The 21,388-nt window shown below is 34.6% G+C and overlaps 1 protein-coding gene across 1 annotated transcript in view; it reads left to right on the forward strand.

Annotated features, from left to right (window-relative positions):
- GBE1 (1,4-alpha-glucan branching enzyme 1) overlaps positions 1 to 21,388 on the forward strand; it is a 143,298-nt gene that overhangs the window by 27,775 nt on the left and 94,135 nt on the right. The window contains exons 2-3 of the mRNA XM_072332994.1: positions 4,014 to 4,183; positions 8,442 to 8,557. Of these exons, the coding sequence (XP_072189095.1) occupies positions 4,014 to 4,183; positions 8,442 to 8,557 (286 nt within the window). The remainder of the gene's footprint in view (positions 1 to 4,013; positions 4,184 to 8,441; positions 8,558 to 21,388) is intronic.

Raw genomic sequence — 21,388 nt, forward strand, 5'->3', positions numbered from 1 at the left:
TCAGGATAAGGGAATAAAAATGCTTCTTAAAAGAAACTGTTTTTTTTTTTTTTTTTTTTTTTTTTTTTTCCTCCTTAAGGTTTATTGTTTAAAGGAGAGGGCAAAAGTAAAAGAATAGCAATAAAATAAAGTCTCCCAAACATTCTGCTCTTTCTACTTCTATCTTTCAGTCCTTTCAGTACCTACATTAGAAGAAATGGAAAGAAATATAACAGACTGAAGTAGCTGAGGGTGTTATTTTCTTTCCTTTTGGCTCTGCCTTTATTTTTAACACTGACATTCCTGTGAATGTTTTTATTTGTTGGAAAGCGAGAGGATTTGCTTACAGAGAATACCTTACTGGGTGTTTTCTTTCCTATTTGTTTCCCTTCAGTGTGTTCAGTATTGGGCTTTCCATATGGATGCCACATATCATCATCAAAGCCTCTTCTATTTACTTTCATGTTTTGAACAAATTTGCATTAATATTGGGCCAATGTTGTAGAAATAAATTATGGCACAAAAAATAATGTGGACAAAACAAACAAAAAAAAACAAAAACAAAAAAAACCAAAAACAAAAAACACCAAACACCTAGAAAATGAACAGGTACTGAAATGTGAACATCATAAGCAGAAGAGAGATGAAAATGATTAATGTCAGTGTTGACACTACAGGTCTTAAAATAGGCTGATTGACTGCTCTATAAACTGCAATAATTATGACTTCCTAAAAAGGTGCAAGAGTGGGCATAAAAATGTTCTGAAATTATGCATCCATGTTAGAGTGCAGCACCATGGTGATTAAATGAGGATATTATGTATGCTGCCAAGACCTCTTTGGTTATATTAGTTTCTAAGAGAGACCTAAGAAATTTAGTGGAAATACAAAGGTTTAAAATTATATAACACAGGGTGACTAGGGGGGAGTAGATACATCCAATTGTTTTAAAAATTGGAGGTCTGAGGGCTTTATGTGGAGACATATTTCATTGTTATGACTTCCCATCAAACTTCTTCAGTATTCTGCCGGAAGTCATATTTCACTGAGGCAGTTAGGTTTGGGAAGGAGGATGCTTAAATGTATTTATTTATTTTGTCATAATGAAATTACTTATTTATTAATGTCTTTCTCTCATTTTTAATGGGATTAGCTAGTGATCCCATCCTAGTGCATGAGCTTACTTTTTTGTAAGAATTCCTAGAGCAAGAAGTGCACTGCAAAAGTCCTGGTCAGCTGTACTTGGTGTGCTTTGTCATCCCTGTCCCTGTAAGAAGGAAGCTAACATACGTCTTCTTCTGCTTACCTCTGACCAGAGCCCTGAAAATATGTGGATCTTCTTGTAATTTTATTTTATTTTATTTTTTTAAAATCTTTGTCACAAGGGTAACAATAGTACTTTTCAAAGTACCACAGTGTTAAAACCACAGTTAGGTATATCTCTTCAGTGTCAACTTCAGTATAAGGAAGTAGAAAAATCTGAGGAGAATTTGCAGTTGCTCGTGAAGGCATAAAGGCTTAAGAGGTGGGAATGCAGAATTTGGCTTCTAATCCTGGCTTCTTGCTCTGAATACAATTCCTGTCATGCATCTAGAATTTTGCAAGATTCTCTCACCTTCAGATTGTTCCCTGTTCACAGTCTGGTTGTAGTCTGCATAGCTAAATGTGTCATGGAAATTTGTGTGCATGTTTGCCTATGGTAACATATAGTGTTCAGAGGGGAATGCTAAATGTGACGATCAGACAGATATCTACCTCTTTTAACACTTGTGTGCCATGAATGAACATACAAACCTTTGGAATGGCTCAAACAAAAAGGTTTTCCTGTCATTTCCTTTGTGTGATTCTGGGCTTTCAGTCTGAAAGATGAAAATGTTTCAGTGATCGTAGAAATAAAAGAAGATTCTGTGAAAGCAAAACCTTAAGGTTGCTACACCTGGATTATAAGAATGCTCTTAAATGAATCATCTCCTTTAAAGCAGATAGAGAAATACACATCTCTTCTGATTTACAGGACCTTCAAGGGAAGATAACTTTGTTTTGTGGCCAGATGCATTTTGTCTCCTGAGATGAGTTTTTCAGAATAGTTCACAGCACAAGTAATTGATCCATTTTAGAAGCCTGTGGCTTTTTCATGAACTTCAAACAACCCATAGTCCTATATTTGATCGCTTCAGGAGGTCACTGACAGAATTAAAACCAAATGCTTTCTAGACTATCATGTAAAACAAACACAGAGGGCACTAGTTGTTTCAATTTTCATAATTTCTATAATGATGGCACAGCAGTTGTGTCTGAATGAACTTGCTCTGTCAAAAGCACTATGCTCTTGTATAATTGCTATATTTTAAAGAGTAGCTTAAAATGAAACAACAAAAAAGACTACGTTCCTTCCCTGAGCTAAACAAATCAGAATACATTTATTTGTCAAAGAGATACTTTTAGTAGGGAACAGTGTTTCTGTTACCAAATGCCATATGGTGAACTTTTGAGGCTGTTCTAGTCACTTGTTCTGTTTCTGTATTTAACTTTCATTTTATTTATTTACATAAATCTTTATATGATTGCAATTGATTAAAATTTAATTCAGTCAGCTGGGTGTATATATATCGGTTATACATTTATATTTGAAAATCTCAGAAAATATTCTCCCCTAAGCACTGTAAATGAAATTGATTACCAGAGTCGTTATTTGTAATGTGTTTCTGAGGATTAGACTCATGAGTAAATTTAAAGGAATGGTGCAAGTAGATGGACAACGTGTTATAAATATTTTTTTCCGTAGTGAATCCTGAGAAATTTTTCAAATCTTGCTTTCTTTAAATGTGAACATCTGTCTTTGTATGACAAATCTGCTGGGAGATTAACCTTGAAAGTGGTCATAGTACTCAAAATTAATCTGTTATCCTGTTTAAGCAGAAAATTGATATCTTGATCCGCTACTTTGAACTAACAAAGTCTAATTCTGAAGCAAAACCTTAAAACAAACCTGATAGGAGTAGTACCAGTCTGAATGTTACAGGCAAAGTAACTCTTTTTTTTTTTTTTTTTTTTTCTAAACCAATGACATGTAATACTATAATGTTGTTAGCTTCTCTACTGTTTGTTTTTCCTTTTTCAAAGTACAGTAAGTGTAATGAGGCAGACAAGTTGGTTTTGCTTCAATTCTTTCTAGTTTTTATACATTTCAAAAGCCTCCTTTCCATTTCTGAAGAACATCAGTACGTTTCTAATTTGCAAATAAAATAAACTTACAGGTAGCATTAATAAAATTTTGAACTGAAGGTTTTTTAGCTATGCCTCTCCACATAGTAGCTCATTCTTTGGGAAGCAAATGTAACCCTTTCATTTGTCTAGCATCTGCTGTTTCTCTGAATTGCTGGGAAGGTCTAACAGGAAAAATCTAAGCTGTAAATAAAAAATTTTTGCATTAGAGGTTTATTACACTTATAGCCCTAACAGGGGCAAGTAGAGGGCATTGCAAAACTTCCATAAAATTTGAATGCGTGTGCGTGTGTGTAAGTAAATGTGTATACTTCTCTCCAACTAGTTCCAGTGGCAGAAGACTATGTAATTTTGCCAGTGGTCTTTCTAGAGAAATTGTTTAAGCAGTGCCAGATTATTTCCTCCATGCTTGCTATATGCTGTATTGCAGATTTTTCAGAGTTCAGAGTTTGTCTATTAAAGTTTGTTGCGATAGATGTACCAGACCTATGCAATTCTCCTTATGATGCCCTTGTATGATGCTCAGTATTAATAAAGTAGATGAAAAAGTGCTAGGCTGTTCAGAGTGTGAATTTCTCCTGTTGTGTTGTAATACCAGGATTCTTGAACTGCCAATCAGGAGTTGTAGATATAGATTTAAAGTGCAAGGAATTCATGTGAAGTAGGGAAAACACGGAAGTGAAAATTGCATATTTTCTCTGTGTTGCAACTGTAAATACTGTGTGGTTTGATTATTTATTTTCTATTTCTGTAAAGAGTCATGTCTCAGATATTCTAACTTTTTTTTTTTTTCCTATTTTTTTTTAAAGGTATGGTCTGTTTTATAAACGCTTGAAGAGCATTGACGACAATGAAGGAGGTCTTAATAAATTTTCAAAAAGTTACAAATCTTTTGGAGTTAACCAATTTGTGGATGGTGGAGTATATTGCAAAGAGTGGGCGCCAGGTGCAGAAGCGGTGTTTCTCACGGGTGATTTCAGTAAGTATTTTAGGAACATTTCCACTACCACTGTATTTTAGATTAGTGTCCTTTTCACTTAAAATGTTTGCTGAGGCAAACATTAAATTCTGATAGCAAAAATACATGTTATGTGTTGCTAGTGTAATGGCAGTTAGTAACTTAAATAATAATCTTTTCTTCCATATTAGAATAACCTAATAATGCGTGCGTTTCTATTGAATTCAGAATTATTTATCAGAATTATGTACTTCTATTTTTATATCCATAGGATGATGACTTCTCTAAAGACTTTAGCCTGATCACACTGTAACATTAGCTGAATATGCCTAGACTGCCTGATAACCTCCCTGAAGATCTACAGTTAGGATTTTGTGATATTGTGTAGAGGGAAGAAGAAAATAATAGTGGAATAACCAGATTTATCTTCTCTACTAATCTAACAGCAGTGTTGTTCAAGAACCAAGGCTCTTTGTGATTCTAACTAATCACGAGAGTGCAGAAACAAGTACTGCTTCAAAATGGTAATATCAAATCTTACGTGAACATACTCCTGGAAAAGTGCTGTTTTCTTCAGGGAAAAGAAGAAGGAATGGTGTTGGCAGAACAGGAAGGTGGTGGGATCACAGTGGAAGAACTGTATTGCTTAGTATGACAACTGGGAAGACATTGATACTTACTTAAAGCTTGAGACAAAATCATAAATTTGCACCATTGTCAGAAGGTTAGCTACACTTAGGTCACGTTATGCAAACTCTTAAATGCAAATCAGGTTCATTTTTGCTCTTAAATCTTGCAATACTGATTCAACTATATATATATATATATATATATATATATATATATATATGTTTTTTTTTTTTTCCTGATGTGCTTATATAACTTTAAAATGGCAAGACACTTTGCCTATTCTGTTAGCTCTAGTATCTGGTGGTACAGTAGTTAGGATTTTGTAATAAAATGTGAACTGTTAAAAAGAAATTCATGTAAATTACCCTCAGTTCTTTTCAGATACATTTGAGATTTTTTCAGTATTTCATAGTACTTAGTTTTAGTGCTTTTTTTCAATACTCCTAAGATACACTTACAAACAGAGTATGCAAAAAAAATGGTTAAATATGCAAATTGTACATTAGTTCGCAGACATCGGTTCTAAACTGTATCTATTTTAATTGTCAGGCTTTGTATTCTATTGTTTTTTATTATTATTTTCCTTTTTTAAGAACTTGATTAAATAGTCTGTGTCTGCTATTCACTTGTAATCTGAGCATGTAGGCGTTGATTACTTTTAGGAAAGTCTTTCATGCAGAAGTTGAACAGAAAGGTTTGTTTAACAGTGCTTTTAGCGGTGGTCCCATTTGATACCGTTTGACCTAATGAATGACAGAGTAGCTTTCCTTCCAACAGTCTGTGCCATTTAATTTGAATAGGTGTTGATAAAATAAGTTGATATGGCATGTGAATTTTAATACAGGAATCAGATATATCTTTTAATTCCCAAACTCAGTAACAGCTCATGACTATAGTTCACTTCCTGACTGATTACAGTGTTGCTAGCTGTTAATAGTAACTGTAAGGCAGCTACGTGAGGGAATTTTAAAAGCTAAACTTTACATTTGTAAACACACACAATTCTCCTTTTCTCTTTCCTGTTTGCAATCGAACACCATCAGCTAAATCTTAGATTTTAAAACAAGGATATAAATTGTAAACTGCCTTGAAGTGTAGTTTGCAGGGGAGTACATATATTGATGCTGAAAAGATAGTTAAAAAGCAAAGGAATCAACAATAAACTCACAAAAACAAACCAATTTCATTAAAAAAATATATTTAATGTAGTACATCATATGAAGCAGAATTTTAGGACTTAGAATAGTTGTATCTATGTTAATGAAATGTGGCAGTGAGAAGTCAAAAGACTAAAAATGAAGTTCTCTTTAATGTGGAAAAAAATGCATTTGTCCTATATATCATATTCATCATCAGTCATAGTAAAGTATTCACTCCCAGAGGGGAAGATAATGTACTCAGAAAGCATAGAGGAATGGAAGATTGTCATTCAATTCAGATGATGTGGCTTTAATAATATTCTGATGAGAAATTGGGTTGCAAAACCCTAAGATTTAGAGTCAGGCTGCTACAGGTGCATTTAATTAAAACTGAATCCCTTTAACCTTTCTTCAAGTTTTCAAACAGGTTAAAGTCTCAAACTACATTTATGATCATATTGTATTTAAATTGAATATCAGGTTTTCTGTTAATAAGATTTTTTTATAAAAGCTCAGGTTTATAAAGAGGAAACTGTAATTGAAGTACTGGAGGGAGGAGGGGTTGAACTGTTAAAAGGAAGCATACCAAACTTAAAATAGCAGCTCTTCAATTTTAAGCTGAAATATAATGATGTGTAATTTAAAAACAAGACAATTCATGACTTGTTTTAGTTTTGCTTTGGATAAATGGATCACAGTGTTTTCTCATAATGGTTTACTTGGGTATTATCTGGGAGTCTCTAAGGTGTTCAGTTCAAAGACAAGAAAAAACGAATTAAAAAAAACAGAAAAAGAAAAAAACACCACAAAATTCTAATTCCCGCTACTTAACCTTTTAAGTTAATCATATTCAAGGATAGAAAACAAGTAAAAATTGATAGTGCAGACAGTAAAAACTTTAATATTAAAAAATTCTAGCTCAAATTATGTGTGTGTGGGTTTTTTGGTTTGTTTTTTTAGTTTTCTGTGACATTTTTAGGGAATGGAATCCTGTTTATGGGATAACTTCTAGTGTTATATCTTCTGGGAAAAGGCAGAATGGCACACAATTCTGTATTTGAATTGGAGAATGAAAAGCACGAATTTCTGTTAATTCCAGTGTTTTCAGAGCTTTGTACAGTGAAATGTTGAATAATGAATAGTGTTAATTTTTTTCTTAAATTAATTATTTTTTTATAAGCATTCGAGTAATTCATTCTTTGGCATCTACCACTACATTCTGAGAAGTAAGAAAATCTATTTGTTAGGTTTTCCCTGAGAACAAGCAATCAGAACCTGTAAACAAGCAAGTAAGCAATGATTTCAAAGTAGTGTAAGTTGTTGCTGCCACTAGAGCATGGAAATAAGTTTTGTTGTTATGTCTAGTTTTGTTTTGTTTTGTTTTTTTAATTACTTTCAACCCACTGATATGTTTAGTAGAAACACTGTTTTATATTAGCTTAAGTAACAGAACAACAGAAGATGTAAACATAGCATTTATCAGCTGTTAGCATATCTACTTAAGATCTTGTATGTAATAATGTATGTAGGAGCTTGCAGAAGACTGCTTATGGTTTTGTACTTCAGATGAAAACCACATGTCATTTTACTGCAGGAAATCATGCAAAGAGATCAGGAAGAAGGAAGATATGTCTTGCAATTCAGTTTTCTCTTTCGACTACTTTCTTGTTGCCCTGAGATTCACCTGTTGATGTGGGCTATATGAGATGGACAAGTTTAAAGGAAAAAATAAGAAGTAATTTTGAAACTTGACTTGCCATTTTCTTCTAGTTCAGAAATAGGTACATTGCCTGTGTCAATCAGTTTGGAAGCTTTATATTTAGTTGCATTCGTAAGAATTAACTGCGAACATCTATAGAAACGCACATAATTTTTTGGCAGGCATTTATTTAGTTAAAGATGTCATAATGACTAACCTCACACTTCTCCAGAACTCAGTGAGTCAAAACAGTATGGAGAATCTTGAATTATAGAATCTAAGCTTGGTTGAGTAAATGTGTTTTGTGTTTTTTTGTCTTTTTAATGAAAAAGGAACCCTCTTCTGGATTTAATTAATTATAACTGTTGACTTTAAGGCTAAAGTTACAAAGTGTTTAGTATTAAGTGGTTTTGTGGACATTGCTACCAGGTTTGTCTGCCCCTTCCTCATTCTCCTAGTTTACATATTTTGCGTTATTAAGGACATCAGTCAAAACAGAAGCAACTATAGGTATGTGTATCCATATCCAGAGTTGATTTAAGAATATGGTTTATGGAGATGGCTTTTATTTTGTCTAAAATAATATTTTTTTCCTTTTCTGTAATCAGAAATTGTCAAAGTAGAATTGGAGTATGGTTTCCCAGTGAACATCATATTGAACATCTCCTAAAGGAAGTGTGCAGCAGTAGCTGATTTGTATTTGTATTTGCTGAAAATGAAATGCATTCTGAAAAAGATTGAAAATGCTGTTATGTCTTTGAATTGGTCATATTTTAAGATAAATACACTTAATTCTGTGTTTTTATTATAGATGGCTGGAATCCATTTTCTCATCCGTATAAGAAAATGGATTATGGGAAATGGGAGTTGTTCATTCCACCTGGACAAGATGGTTTTTCTCCTGTGCCTCATGGATCAAAGTTAAAGGTGCTAGTTCTGACCTTTTTCTTTTCAATTCTTGTGACATTTCTTACTCATTTTGTCCTATTTGTTTTCTCCTAAATATGCTGTAGTTGTTATAAAAAACACAATCAGTTTATCTTTTTGTGCAGAGTGACCCTAAATGGTGAAACAGTAGTGTATAGTTTTCTTTGTCTGTTTTTCATGCAACTACTTAGTATTCTATTCAAATCTTAGTACCCTGGTGGGACATGCTGTGCTTTTGACCATAACTTTTCAGGTGTTCTGTTTGTATGTAGTATATCTAGCCTCTTAAAACTTAACTCTTAACACTTAGTAATTAGGAGTATTGATCAGTGGACTTAGCTTAAGGAATTTGAACTAAATACAGAATGAGGGAAGGCTTATCACCAGTTGTATTTCATGAGTATAAAGTCCTGTCTTTCAAAAATTAACTGAAGGTTTTTTGAGCTGTCAAATACTACAATTTTTAAGCCTGGAGTCATTACATGTGTTACAACAGCTATCACTGGATATGGTTATTTACATGTGAGTACTGATTTCTGTCATTGAGGTATGCTTCTGAGTATTTGACTTGTTGCAGTTTGAGTTTGTGTTCTAGAGATATCAAATGATAACAGAGGTCAGTAATGAGTAGTTAAGGAAAGAAATATAATAAAATCATATATAAGAAAAGTGATCAACTGGGAGTGTTTGTATAAATATATACTACAGTCTCAGGGCTCCTATCAACAAAACCAACACATCAAAAAAAATCTTCAGTTTTCCATTAAAAATCTGATCTTAATGAAATGGAATCTGCCAAACAAAAATGTTTAAAAATACACTGGAAATACTTGCTCGATATGTGTGCTTAATACTGTGTTTATTATGGTATAAAATTGTCTCAGTAATAAATATGGATGGATTGAAATTTAGGTTTAATAATTCAGGGGTGTAAGAAAGCTGATTTTATTTTGCAGAGCGGGGGAGAAAACTGTTTTCTGCAACTAAAATGTGGTGATTAAACAATAATTAATGACATTAGAGAATAGTTACTGGTATTTTCTATAATTTAGAGATGAATAAGTTAAGTTTTCTAACTGTTGCTAAATTTACCTTCTATTTATGTTGCATTTTCAAAATTTTTGTGCTCACATACTACAGAATGTTTTGTGCTCAGTGTAGAGACAAAAGGTGTGAATGATGAGAAGCGTTGATAACTGTTAGCAAGTAGTGTGTATTCCTAAGAATGCTTAGCAAAATTGCGAGCTGTGTCTTTCTTTTAGTACAATCATGGTCATATTTTCTACTTTGAAACTGCAGATCTGTATAGTATTTACTCTCTTTCCATTTACCATCTGTAAGGCAAAGACAATACCGCTCATATTTGGTTTACTATACAGAATTTTGGCTACCCAGGATGACTCTTGATATTAGTCTTATTATTCACTATAGTTTTGTAGATGTTCTGAGCCTTCTGAAAAGGCTGTCAGAGCAGAATGTGGGTTTGGTTTCCTCCTTTTTTTTGCTTTTTTCTTTTTGTCCTTAATTGTGCTTTTGTGCAATTTGCTCTAAACAAAGATATATGCAGTTACCACTGACACTCAAAACATTTAATTACTAAAGAGGTCCATGAAGGTAAATTGTTATTATTCTATCTGCCCCTGAGTCTTACTAGCTTTTGAATGCATATGTCCTGATGTGAATCAAATTTTGAAATCTTTGCATTTAAAATAGAAGTATACATAGTTATAACTGATTACTTCACCCACACAATATTCATTGCTACCTTGCATGTAACTTTTCTGAAAATATTTCATGATTATTTTTGTGTTACTGGGGCCTATGAATCTAACACATCGTTGTTTCCTTCCTGTGTATTTATGTATCATAAACTACTGTGTGAAAAATTTTTCAGTTAAGGTAAGGTGGTTCTGAGATGGCTTATCCGTCATAAAACCTGAAGTGAGGTTGGAATATTTCATGTAGTGAGAGTGTACATTATTCTCATGTTATCATAGTATCATAGTATCGTGCGAGTTGGAAGGGACCTTAGAGATCATCGAGTCTAACTCCTGGGTTTCGAGCCCTCTGTGTAGCGAAGCGGCACTTCTACCCCCTGCACCACAGGGGGGATTCGAACTCGGGCCCTTCGGTGCTGCAAGCAGCACTTTATACCACTGCGCCACCGGGGGCACACATGTTATGGGTGATCTTTCTATCTGCTGTCACTCTAGTAACAGATTCATAAAACTGCTGCTCTTTTATCAGTGGCTTAATTAGACACTATAGCCATTCATGGATTTGTTTATTTTGGGGATCATTAGAACTGATGTAGTAGAAAAATGTTTTGTAGTTTTTCATACATGTAGAAGCTAAGAATATTGGATTTTATGCAGATAGAAATTATAATGCATATTGCTGAGGTAATGTGTAAAGACACAAGCAGTGTTCTCTGTGTATAATAGGCAAGGCGAAAAAAGATAATATTGAAGGTGTGTATGTATATTGCATTATCGTAAAAAGCATAAGGGTGTCATAAGTTTCTAAAATTTCTTTTGCTAGTATTAATTCTTAAATACTTAAGTAGTCTACTTGTGACATTCACATAGAGATTTGAGTAATCTGCTAGGAGGAAAACTGTTTCTCCAGAAGGTCCTTATCTTTAGCTTCTCTCTACACTATTTTCATCTTCAGTTCTACACAGGCGAATGCCAAGTTCTGAAATTGTGACAAGGTCATTTCTTTTAAATAAGTAATTTCGGAACCAGAATGGAAATGGATGGAGTGTAGCTGGTGACACTAATTTAGATCAGGTCACAACATTTTTTTATAGGAAAATAAATGAGGAACAGAGGTCAAACATTTTCCTATGTACAGTAGTAGTAGACTATCTACTATAGCTCTTCAAGCAGCCTTCTCATAACCAAACAAAGACATAAAAGAAGGTGAGTTTAAAAAAAAAAAAAAAACAAACTCAAAAAACCAACCCAATGAAGTCCTGCATTCTAGCATGCTTCTTATGCTTCTGCATTTGTGTGTGTGTTTGTTAAGGAATGGATGCTTAGAGCAGTTGGGCACCTTCATTTTAGTCTGAAAATAACAATGTTGTTTTTTTGTTGTTGTTGTCACTTGGTGAAAATACCACTAGGTATTTCCAAAATTCCTCCTAGGTCCATATGAGAGCTTCTAATTAGTTACCTTTTTTTTTTTTTTTTTTTTTTTTGACAGATGTTTTAAGTCTAGCACAGGTTTAAACAAATAAAGAAGCCACCTCTTCTTCAATAAGTTGAACTTTGGTGTACCTCTATTTCTTCATTCTAATGGGATCTGTTTGTTTAGTAAATCTCTTACTAAGGAATTAATCTGTGAGGAGGGGGTGAGTGTTATTACCTACTTTCATTGTCAGAAATGACTCAATTCTTGTATTGACAGTGTTCCCAATTTCTTTTTTATAGTATACAACAAGCTATTAGAAGAATTCAGGTGGATAGGCTTCTTAAGTCTTGTGTTGTCATGCACATACAGGAATTTATCTGTGTTCCACTTCATTCTTTTTGTTTGTTATTTATAAATCATAGAATCTTAGAATTGTTCAAGTTGGAAAAGACCTTGAAGGTCAACTCCAACCACAACCTAAGCATACTACCCTAACTCGAACAACCCTCTGCTAAATTATGTCCCCAAGCACCACATCCAAATGGATTTTAAATGCATTCAGGGATGGTGATTCAACCATCTCCCTGGGGAACCTATTCCAGTGCTTAACAACCCTTTCAGTAAAGAAGTTTTTTCCTTGATATCCAACCTATACTTACCCTGGTACAACTTGAGGCCATTTCCCCTCGTCCTGTCACCAGTGAGAAGAGACCAACCTCGCTCTCTCTGTAAGCACCTTTCAGATATTGAAAGAGAGCAATAAGGTCTCCCCTCAACCTCCTTTTCTCCAGACTGAACAGCCTCAGTTCCTTTAGTCACTCCTCATATGGCATATTCTCCAAGCCCTTTGCAAGCCTTGTTGTCTTTCCTTGATCCTGCTCCAGCACCTCAATATTCTTTCTGTACTGAGGTACCCAAAACTGAACACAGTACTTGAGGTGAGGCCTCATCAATGCCAGATACAGGGGCAGGATGACTTCCCTAGTCCTGCTCACCACACCATTCCTGATACAAGCCAGGATGCCACTGGCCTTCTGGGTCACCTGGGCACACTGCTGGCTCATATTCAGCTGACTGCCCATCAATACACCAAGGTCCCTTTCCATCAGTAGCTTTCCAGCAACTCCTTCACAAGCCTTTAGGGTTGCCTGGGGTTTTTGTGACCAAAATTCAGGACCTGACATTTGGCTGTATTGAAGCTCATACAGTTAACCTTGGCTCATTGAGCCAGTCTATTCAGGTCCCTCTGTCATGCCTTTCTCCTCATTGGCAGATCAGCACTCCCTCCCTGCTTGACGTTATCTTCAAACTTACTGAGGGTGCACCCAATCTCATCATCAAGATCATCAGTAAAGATGTTGAATAGGAGCAGGCCCCATTACTGAGCCCTGGGGGAGATCACTCATGACTGACCACCAACTGAATTTAACTCCATTGACCACAATTCTTTGGGCCTGGCCATCCAGCCGGTGTTTCATCAAGCAGAGCATATGCCCATCCAAACCATGGGCAACCAGCTTTTCCATGAGGACACTGTGGGCAACAGTGTCAAAGGCTTGGGGGGCAGCTAATAAAAATTCAGAACTGGAGAAAATTGTCTTCCAAATTAAAGAGTAACAATCAAGTTCTAAAACATTTTGACAGATAAATAATAAAGCATAGTACTTATAAGATGTTGGCAATTATGATTATGGACTACCTGCTGCCCCAGAACATTGAATAGAAAATAATTTCTAGTATGGTGTTGGTGTAAGCTGAACAACAAAGTTTTTCTTCTGTGTGCTGGAAAAATTAAATAGTACTAAAATAGTAATAATTATTAAACTTCCAAGTAGTGACAGTTTTTTTTTTTTTTTTTTTTTTTTTTAAGTGACAGATTATGAATCTTATGTAATACATTTATCTGATGCTTTAACTGACAACATGCTGAGTAGGTATTTGAAATTAAAACACTGTAAGGGTAGATGACAGTAAGAAAAAAAATAAATCCAAAATACAAAATTGAGGTTGGCACCATGGCAAATAAGTCAGAATTCCTTATTTTGTACAAATACAAGTCCATCTCTGATGATTTTGGATAGTTTTCTAGTTAAAATATGTTGGTATTTTTTTGTTTTGTTTTTTTTAATTTAATTTTATTTTTTTTTATCATTAATAATGTGTGCAGAGGTGGAACTGCTTTACATCAGGATGCTTTAACACACACTAGCCATGTTTAAGGTACCTGAAAGTACATTTGTGAACCCTATGAGATTCTGGGGAAAGGAAAATTGGTTGGAAAGAATATTATCAAAACTTCATACCTACAATATTTTACCACTCTATGTAATAACTCATAGAGCTGCTCTGTGTTTAACATGGAAACCTTGAAAAAGAATCAAATGTGGTGAGCAAGTAGGTTAATCAGTGTCAGGGAACCACTGTTGGTAAAACTCATCAAGTGTAATTACTGCCAATAATGAAGTAGATGATGTTGCAGCTGACCTTACTGATCATGAAATCTAGTAGCATAGTATAAGACAGGTCTCAAGTTCATGTCTCATATGTTTCAAGTAGTGTGAAAGCATTTTTAATGTGAACGTGAAAGAATAGTAAACATGAATAAATGGGGTAAACAGTTTTGTGGCTAGGTTGCTAGATATAAAAGTGTTAGGGATGTGCTGGCTTTTCCCTTTAAACATAAGATGTACATGGATCATATGTAGTCAGATAACAGTCTACACATACAAAGGGAGCCCAGATACCCCTAGCTGAGGTAATGCCATAGGAAGTTTACTGAAGAAGCACTCCTTGTTTTCTCATACGTACAAATATATTTCCTGCTTCCACATCAACTGCATGTGGGGATAATATTCTTGCTCATAGCCTAAGTGCAGCATCACTTAAATTTAATGTCTTCAAGTGAGTGAGAGGGGCAGAACCCCAGCTCTGCTAAGTTGAACAGTGACTGAGATGAGTGTCATCATTTGTGTGCAGCAAGGAGCAGATGTGGTGTCACTGGCATTTTGAACTCTAGAGAATAGGATTGGGGTAGATTATCTATCTCCGTATCATTTCTATAATGAGATGCATTCAGTACCTCAGCAGAGCTAAATGGAAAGTAAAGCCTTAGTGTGTGGCACTGCCTTTTGTTTAATTGCATGATTGTTAGAAAGTTATTGTCAAATTCTCTGCTAACTACGGATTAAATTTACTGGCAGGAGGACTTGTTCTCTCAATGGGACAAAAATGGTCTCTTACTTTGTTTATCGAATCCAAATAGGCAATGTGGAACTACTCATGGGCACATAGGAGAGGTGGTACCAGCCATAAATCATTGTGATACACTGGACTGTTGGTCTTCAAAGCCGTCTAGAGGCTTCGGTTTTTTGTGGGTGTTTTTTTTTTTTTTTTTTTTTTTTTTGTTTGTTTGTTTGTTTGTTTTTTCGGGTTATTTATTAATTTTTTTCAGATTGAGCCCAGCACTTCAGAATGTTTTTGTTCAGTTATTTTGGCAGAATGAGCTCTCCTGTGACTTGTTGACGGCACAATTCCTTGGTAGGAGGTTTTGCCATTTAAAAAAAACTTTCCATTTAGTTTAGCCACACAAAAGATGAATTGTTTCAATTGATAATGGGTATGCACTAGAGCAAAATGTATTTTTTCTTTTTAGGGGAAAGAATTCAAGACTTCTTAAAAAGGAAAAAGTCCTCAAATTAGAATCTGGAGCCTGAGTTAACTCTACATAGATATTATTTTCTTTTGTTGTTTGTTTGGGTTTTTTTTGTCATTGTTGTTTGCATGTTAGTTTTTAGGATAGAGTCACTAATGTGTTAAAGCTGTTAATACTACATCATGACTACTGGTAATTTAGAAATTCTAATTTTCAGCTGTGTTTCTCTATAATATTGTTAAGAGAAAATTGTAGGTGGAGGCTGAAGTGGAGAATAAACTTCAGTATTCTAATGGAATTATTCCATACAGTTGATATCAAGTCCTGTTCTTGGCGTCTCCATAGGTAACACAGGAATCGGTGGAAGAAGACTTTTTCTGAGGCATTATAATGAAATATTAATGGTATTCTCTTTTAAGGTTATCAAAGAGTAGCTAAATTAATGCATCTTACAATGTACAGAGAGATTCAGGGGAGCTGACTCATAATGCAGAAAACACATCAGGATGGTAAAGTGGATGGTTTGTATTTTCTCCCTATTATCCACCAAAGAGGCTGTGATCAAATATGATCAAGACTACTGTGTTGTTGTGGAGGGAAATTACAGGAAGACAAGCAGACAGTGAAAGGACCATTGCCAAAAGCTACCTCAGTCATCTGTGAAAACACTGTGAATATGTCACAGGAAACTGCTACTTCATCCAAAGATGTTTCTTCATCGCTTTGAAAGAACTCTGAGTGGGAGCACCAAAAAGTAAGCAGCTATGCCACAGCCCCCCTACCGCAAGGTTCATTATGCATCAGTTATCCTTTACGCAAATACTTTATAGTAGAGGGTATGTAATAATGCTTTAGTATGCCAATTATGTACTTCAGTAGCTTCTTTTCTACTTGACATGGCTTGAAACAACTCCAATAAGTTGCACTTATTGTGTGTAATCTGCTTTGTAACTATGATTGCTTTTCAAATCATGCTGTCCCAAGCCTCTTAATTTATTTAATACATATGAATGTTTTTATATTGTGTATAAAGTTTTTTTATAGTTTTAAATCTTCATCACTGTTGTTATGGTAACATAATTCTGGTGAAGTTGCAGTGGGGAAAAAGTATTTCTTGAATTACATTTTTAGAGATTCCAGTTTTCGTTTTATTAACACCTTTGAAAGAGTTTTTCAAAATATGGATTGTAGGTTCTAGTTTGAATGATGTATTGCAAGGTAAATATGTAGTGTTTTCTTTTTTATGAAGTAGCCTAATTGACTGTAAATACCTAATAGTAAACTAGTTAAACACATTTTTAGGTTCTTTATTGAAGTAGAAATACTAGCTTAATTCACAAATGGAGTTACATCTCCCTCTTTTGGAAAATCTGTGCATGGCTTAACTTTGGAGTTAGGCTTTTCCTTCTTTCATATCTTGATTTTATTTATTTATTTTAATTTTTCACAGTGAGAGGGATGAAGGGGAAAATTCTGAGTATCCCTGCTAAGTTTAGAGTCTGGTGTGATTGATATATTTTCAGACAAATAATCCGCACAAAAAATTCCCTCCACAATGACTTCTGAACCACAGATACTTCTTCACAGAACTATTGTTAAACATAAATCCACCTGTGAAGTATTCAAGTGTATCCAATAACTAAGCAGCGTTTTTTTCAATGTCTGAAATAAAGGCTTGATTGCTTAGCACATCCCTATTTATTTTTCTAAAGCAGGAAGCTTTGTCTTTACCAATTTTGATTTGGTAGTAAGTTGAAAAGGGGAGACCTGGAGTAATGTGACTAGAGTGTTCTGTTACGTTTCCTTTTCATTTTAGCTGACTTGGAATTCATGAAGAACAACCTGACTGATGAAAAATACCTTTATGTGTTTTCTGAAACTTCAGAGTTTAAAGAGAGCAGTGCCTTGGTAGATAGTAGTAGATGTAGTAGATGAATGAACAAGCAGATATTACTTTTCCTCACTACTGCTGTACTGTTTCTGCATTGCTCTTCGTCTGGACTCTTTGAAATTTATCAGGCTGAATTCCAGAATAAAGCTCTTAACAGTGCAGTTGTCTTTTTCCAGGCATTTGAATTTTCTCTGTTTTCTCTTTTAAAGATAACTGTGTAAGACAAGAAACCCCACATTCTGGTTCTGTAGTGCTCAGCATTTAGCATTGCCCTACCAAAAGCATTCCTCACTCCAGAATAGGGAGAAAAGTCAACCTTGGAATAGTTTGAACCCATGAACATGAAACTCATGGGTGCGCAACAACTGCCAGTTGTAAAGCTGCGTCAGTTTGCTCTGAGAGGTTTAGTTAAAAACACATGGCTGAACTGGAAGCAGCAGACTGGATTTGGGGTTTTTTTTTAAAATTTTTCTTTTTCTTTTCTTTTATTTATTTTTTTTTATTTTTTTTTTTTTTATTTTTTAAACATATTTTTTGGATATCTGATACATTATTTCCTGAATAGGAAAATTACTTTTGGATCAGATGCAGGGTAGAAGTACTTTGCTCACAAACTGGTATGACCTGTAGAAATAATGGTATTATTTGCCCTGTAGTTTCCGATGTGTGTATGCAGAATGCAGAGTTGGTGGTCATTTGGTCTTGTAAATATGCTCGGTTTGAATCAACCACTAGCAAAAGAAGATAATCTTAGCCATCTATTCTGTTGAATATTGAGGACCGGCTATGTTCCGTAGAGTAAAAGTCAAAGGTGTCCAGGGAAAAGCTATTTTCAACTAATTATAAAACTTCAGTTCTCTATTTATGTGGCAACTTGAGGTAGCTGAGGACAGAAGGATGATCAATTTAAGAAAAATGAAAAATGGTCTCAGAGCAGGATTGCATCAATGATCAAATACAGGAGTAGACTTTGAAACCAAACTGCATTTATAAAATAAAATGTAAGACTAGGTTTTCTTACAGTACCAGTAAGTTTCAGGTACAAATTTTTAGAGAGATAAAATTGAGTTGGTTCAGATACTTTTCTATCCTTGTAAACCGGTGCTTTCTCTCTTTTCCCATATTTTTATTGAAATAAAAATTAAAGTATTTCTTGCTTTACAGTATAAGTTTTATTAGAAAAAGTCTTGGTGTACGAGGCTGCTTTTTTTTTTTTTTTTTTTTTTTAATAAATCTCAAGTTTTTTATTTGAAAAGTACAAATCATGATATCTTAACAGTAATTCCTTGTTTTCAGTTCTCAGTGCTTGGCTCTGCATCACCATTAGTGAGAAAAAGAGGTAGATGACTTAAGGAGTCATGTTGTAACTGATGTTGATTTTGTCTGCTTTCAAGGCAGGTGTTGAAAGCTAAATGAGTGGGCATGGAGGCTACAAATGGAAAAGAAATTGTGTATGGTCTTGTATGTAACTGTCAGTTGAATGATTCTGTCATGCTGTTCTGAAGATCTGAGTTTGTGTGTATACAGGAAGGTGAGATAGCCCAGTAAAGCCAACATGAAAATAAGGATAGAAGAGTAATAAAAAGAAAAAAGAAAGTAATGAAATTCATAAACATGTATGAATTTTAAACAGTGTTTTGTTGCACAGTTCAATCTGTCATAAAAATAGCACGATCACATGAAGCTCTATTTTGCATGTAGCTTTATACTTTATTTAAACAGTTCTTATTTGTCAGCAAACAAGTATTAGACTTGAAAACCTTTCAGACTGCTCATTGTCATAAATAATTTAAGAAAGAAATATATGGTTTAAAGGTCATAAAAAGCCTATTTTTTTCACTAACTCAGAGTAGATGGAAAGCTGGCTGAGTGTAAGAGCCTAGTTTTAATTCAAATACCAGAGACTTCTACAAGGGACTGGCAGATGTCTTGTAGGCCATATGGAGAGACAGAAAGAATAGCGGGGTATTTGAGAGGCTCTAAAATGTTTAATGTATGTGTAAATTGAGGCCACTGAATCTCACTTGTCCTGCCTTGGAAGCACCATTAAATTAAATGGAACTATTTCAGCTTTTCAGTTACTCCACTGTGTTATTGCCTTTTCTGTAAGGCTAGGCTGCCCTCAGAGTGTTTTTTTGCTAACTGTAATAGACTGCTTTTTGAGAATGTACTTAGTTTTATCCTACAGCTTACTCTCAATTTCATAAATCTCTACTCTAGTGGGACAGACACCTTGTCATTTTGATGCTAACATTATTCTGAGATTTAGTTCTCACTTTTTCTTGTGTTAGTCCAGCATTATTAAAACAGGAATATATCTTTGCTCACCAATTTTAACATACCTTCAAGGTCAGCAATTTCTTTATGTACATTTGCTCTTATTACAGCTGCACATTCCAGTTGTTATGGTGATTTTACTTAGATGTGGAATTTCTTACTTCAAAATTAATCGCTTCAGTAGCATTGATGCCTCAGGATACCAGGGCAACTGTTTGCTACCTTGGGTGTGCTCACATGCAAAATCTAATTCACTAATCACATTGTTTTGGATGCTAAACTTCAGGTGTGCACAGAAATGTTTAAATGTGTCTATAATGGAAAATGTAAATAAAACACACAGTTTCTAAACTTCAAATATGAGAGGTGAGCAACTTAGCAGTAGCTCTTTGCTTTTTATTGCTCTACAGTTACGCATACATGATTTATATATCTGTGCCCATACATTTGTTGAACAACGTAACTTTTAAATGTCAAATTTTAAAGAATGCTTTCATTCCGCCTCTCTGACATTTGCATATTTGTCTGAGAGCATTTATTTAATGTGTACTTATGCTGATATTTCACTTTGAATGCTGTGTGCTTATGGCTTCTGCGGTTGCCAGAGTTTATACTTCTTGTGTGAATGTATTTACCACTGGAGCAAAAAAAAAAACCACAACACCAGCAATGCATGAAGTATATCTAGTGTTAGTGTAGGCAAATTCTGTGTGATTAATTTTGAATTTTCTGGAACTTTGCACTGTAAATTACCAGTGGATAGGCAATTCAAAAACTATGGGGAAGTAGATAGAAGACAATTTTTGTATAACATTGTAAATATCAAACACACAGTAGATTACCTATTGTGAGATACATTCTCCTTTCCACAGAAAAAACGTAACATATTGCCTATGTATTATGCAGTTTGCTAGTAGTATGTAGGTTGCTCTGAAAGTAATGCTTTGTAGTATCCATGGAAAGAAATATATCTTATACAAAGAGCACAATAACACTTTTTGATAGACTAAACTTTGAGCCACAAAGCATTATTTTTCAACATAGTCACTAATGTTAGTTATGCATTTTTGCTAGTGATGAACAAGTGCTGGTAAAAATGTTTTATTTGTTTAAAAACAACAAAAAAAAACCAAACAACAACAACAACAAAATCCCATATCAAACAATCATGGCTGTCTGGAATGTGGTTTGTCTTTCACATCACTGTCACCACTGCTAAAACGCACCACCCCCTGCCTCACTGTGTTCACATCCGCTGTTTGGTTTCCATAAATGTACAAAAGTTATCAACAAATATCAGTGTATGCAATTTCTTCCACACGGAGGAATTCAATTACGCACCTTTGCTTCGTATGCACTTCTGTGTCAGATGCTGTTCTGTCAGACTGTCCCTCTCCTGCTGTCTGTCACATGACAACAAAATGTAATGGAATATTGATGGGAAGGTTCAGTGCCTACTACCAACATCTTCCTTTGATGTTGTGGGCCAACATAATAAAATAACAGACATTACTTTTAGAGTAGCTCTCATAAAATAATACTTTATTGGTAATGAAGAGAAAGAAGTTTTAATGTAGGTGGTGGCAAGTAGTTTACCTGCTTGTTTGTTTGTTTATTGGCTTACTCTGCTTTTCTGCCTAAGTATTGACAACATGTATGTAACTCTTCTGACACAGACATTTCTTCTTAACCTAGATTCAGCTATTTCTTAACTGATTATCTTAAACATAAAATGGTGGCAGATGTATTGTTTTGCACACAGAACTTGAGTTTCCTCATTCCCTCACACTTGACCTCTTGGAAGTTTTTCTGTAGTGACCAATGACGAATCTCTTTTCTGATCATTTTGGCATAGTTGGTTTTTAGAAAGGAATTT

This window comes from Excalfactoria chinensis, chromosome 1, assembly GCF_039878825.1.
Source record: "Excalfactoria chinensis isolate bCotChi1 chromosome 1, bCotChi1.hap2, whole genome shotgun sequence".
Taxonomy (NCBI): domain Eukaryota; kingdom Metazoa; phylum Chordata; class Aves; order Galliformes; family Phasianidae; genus Excalfactoria; species Excalfactoria chinensis.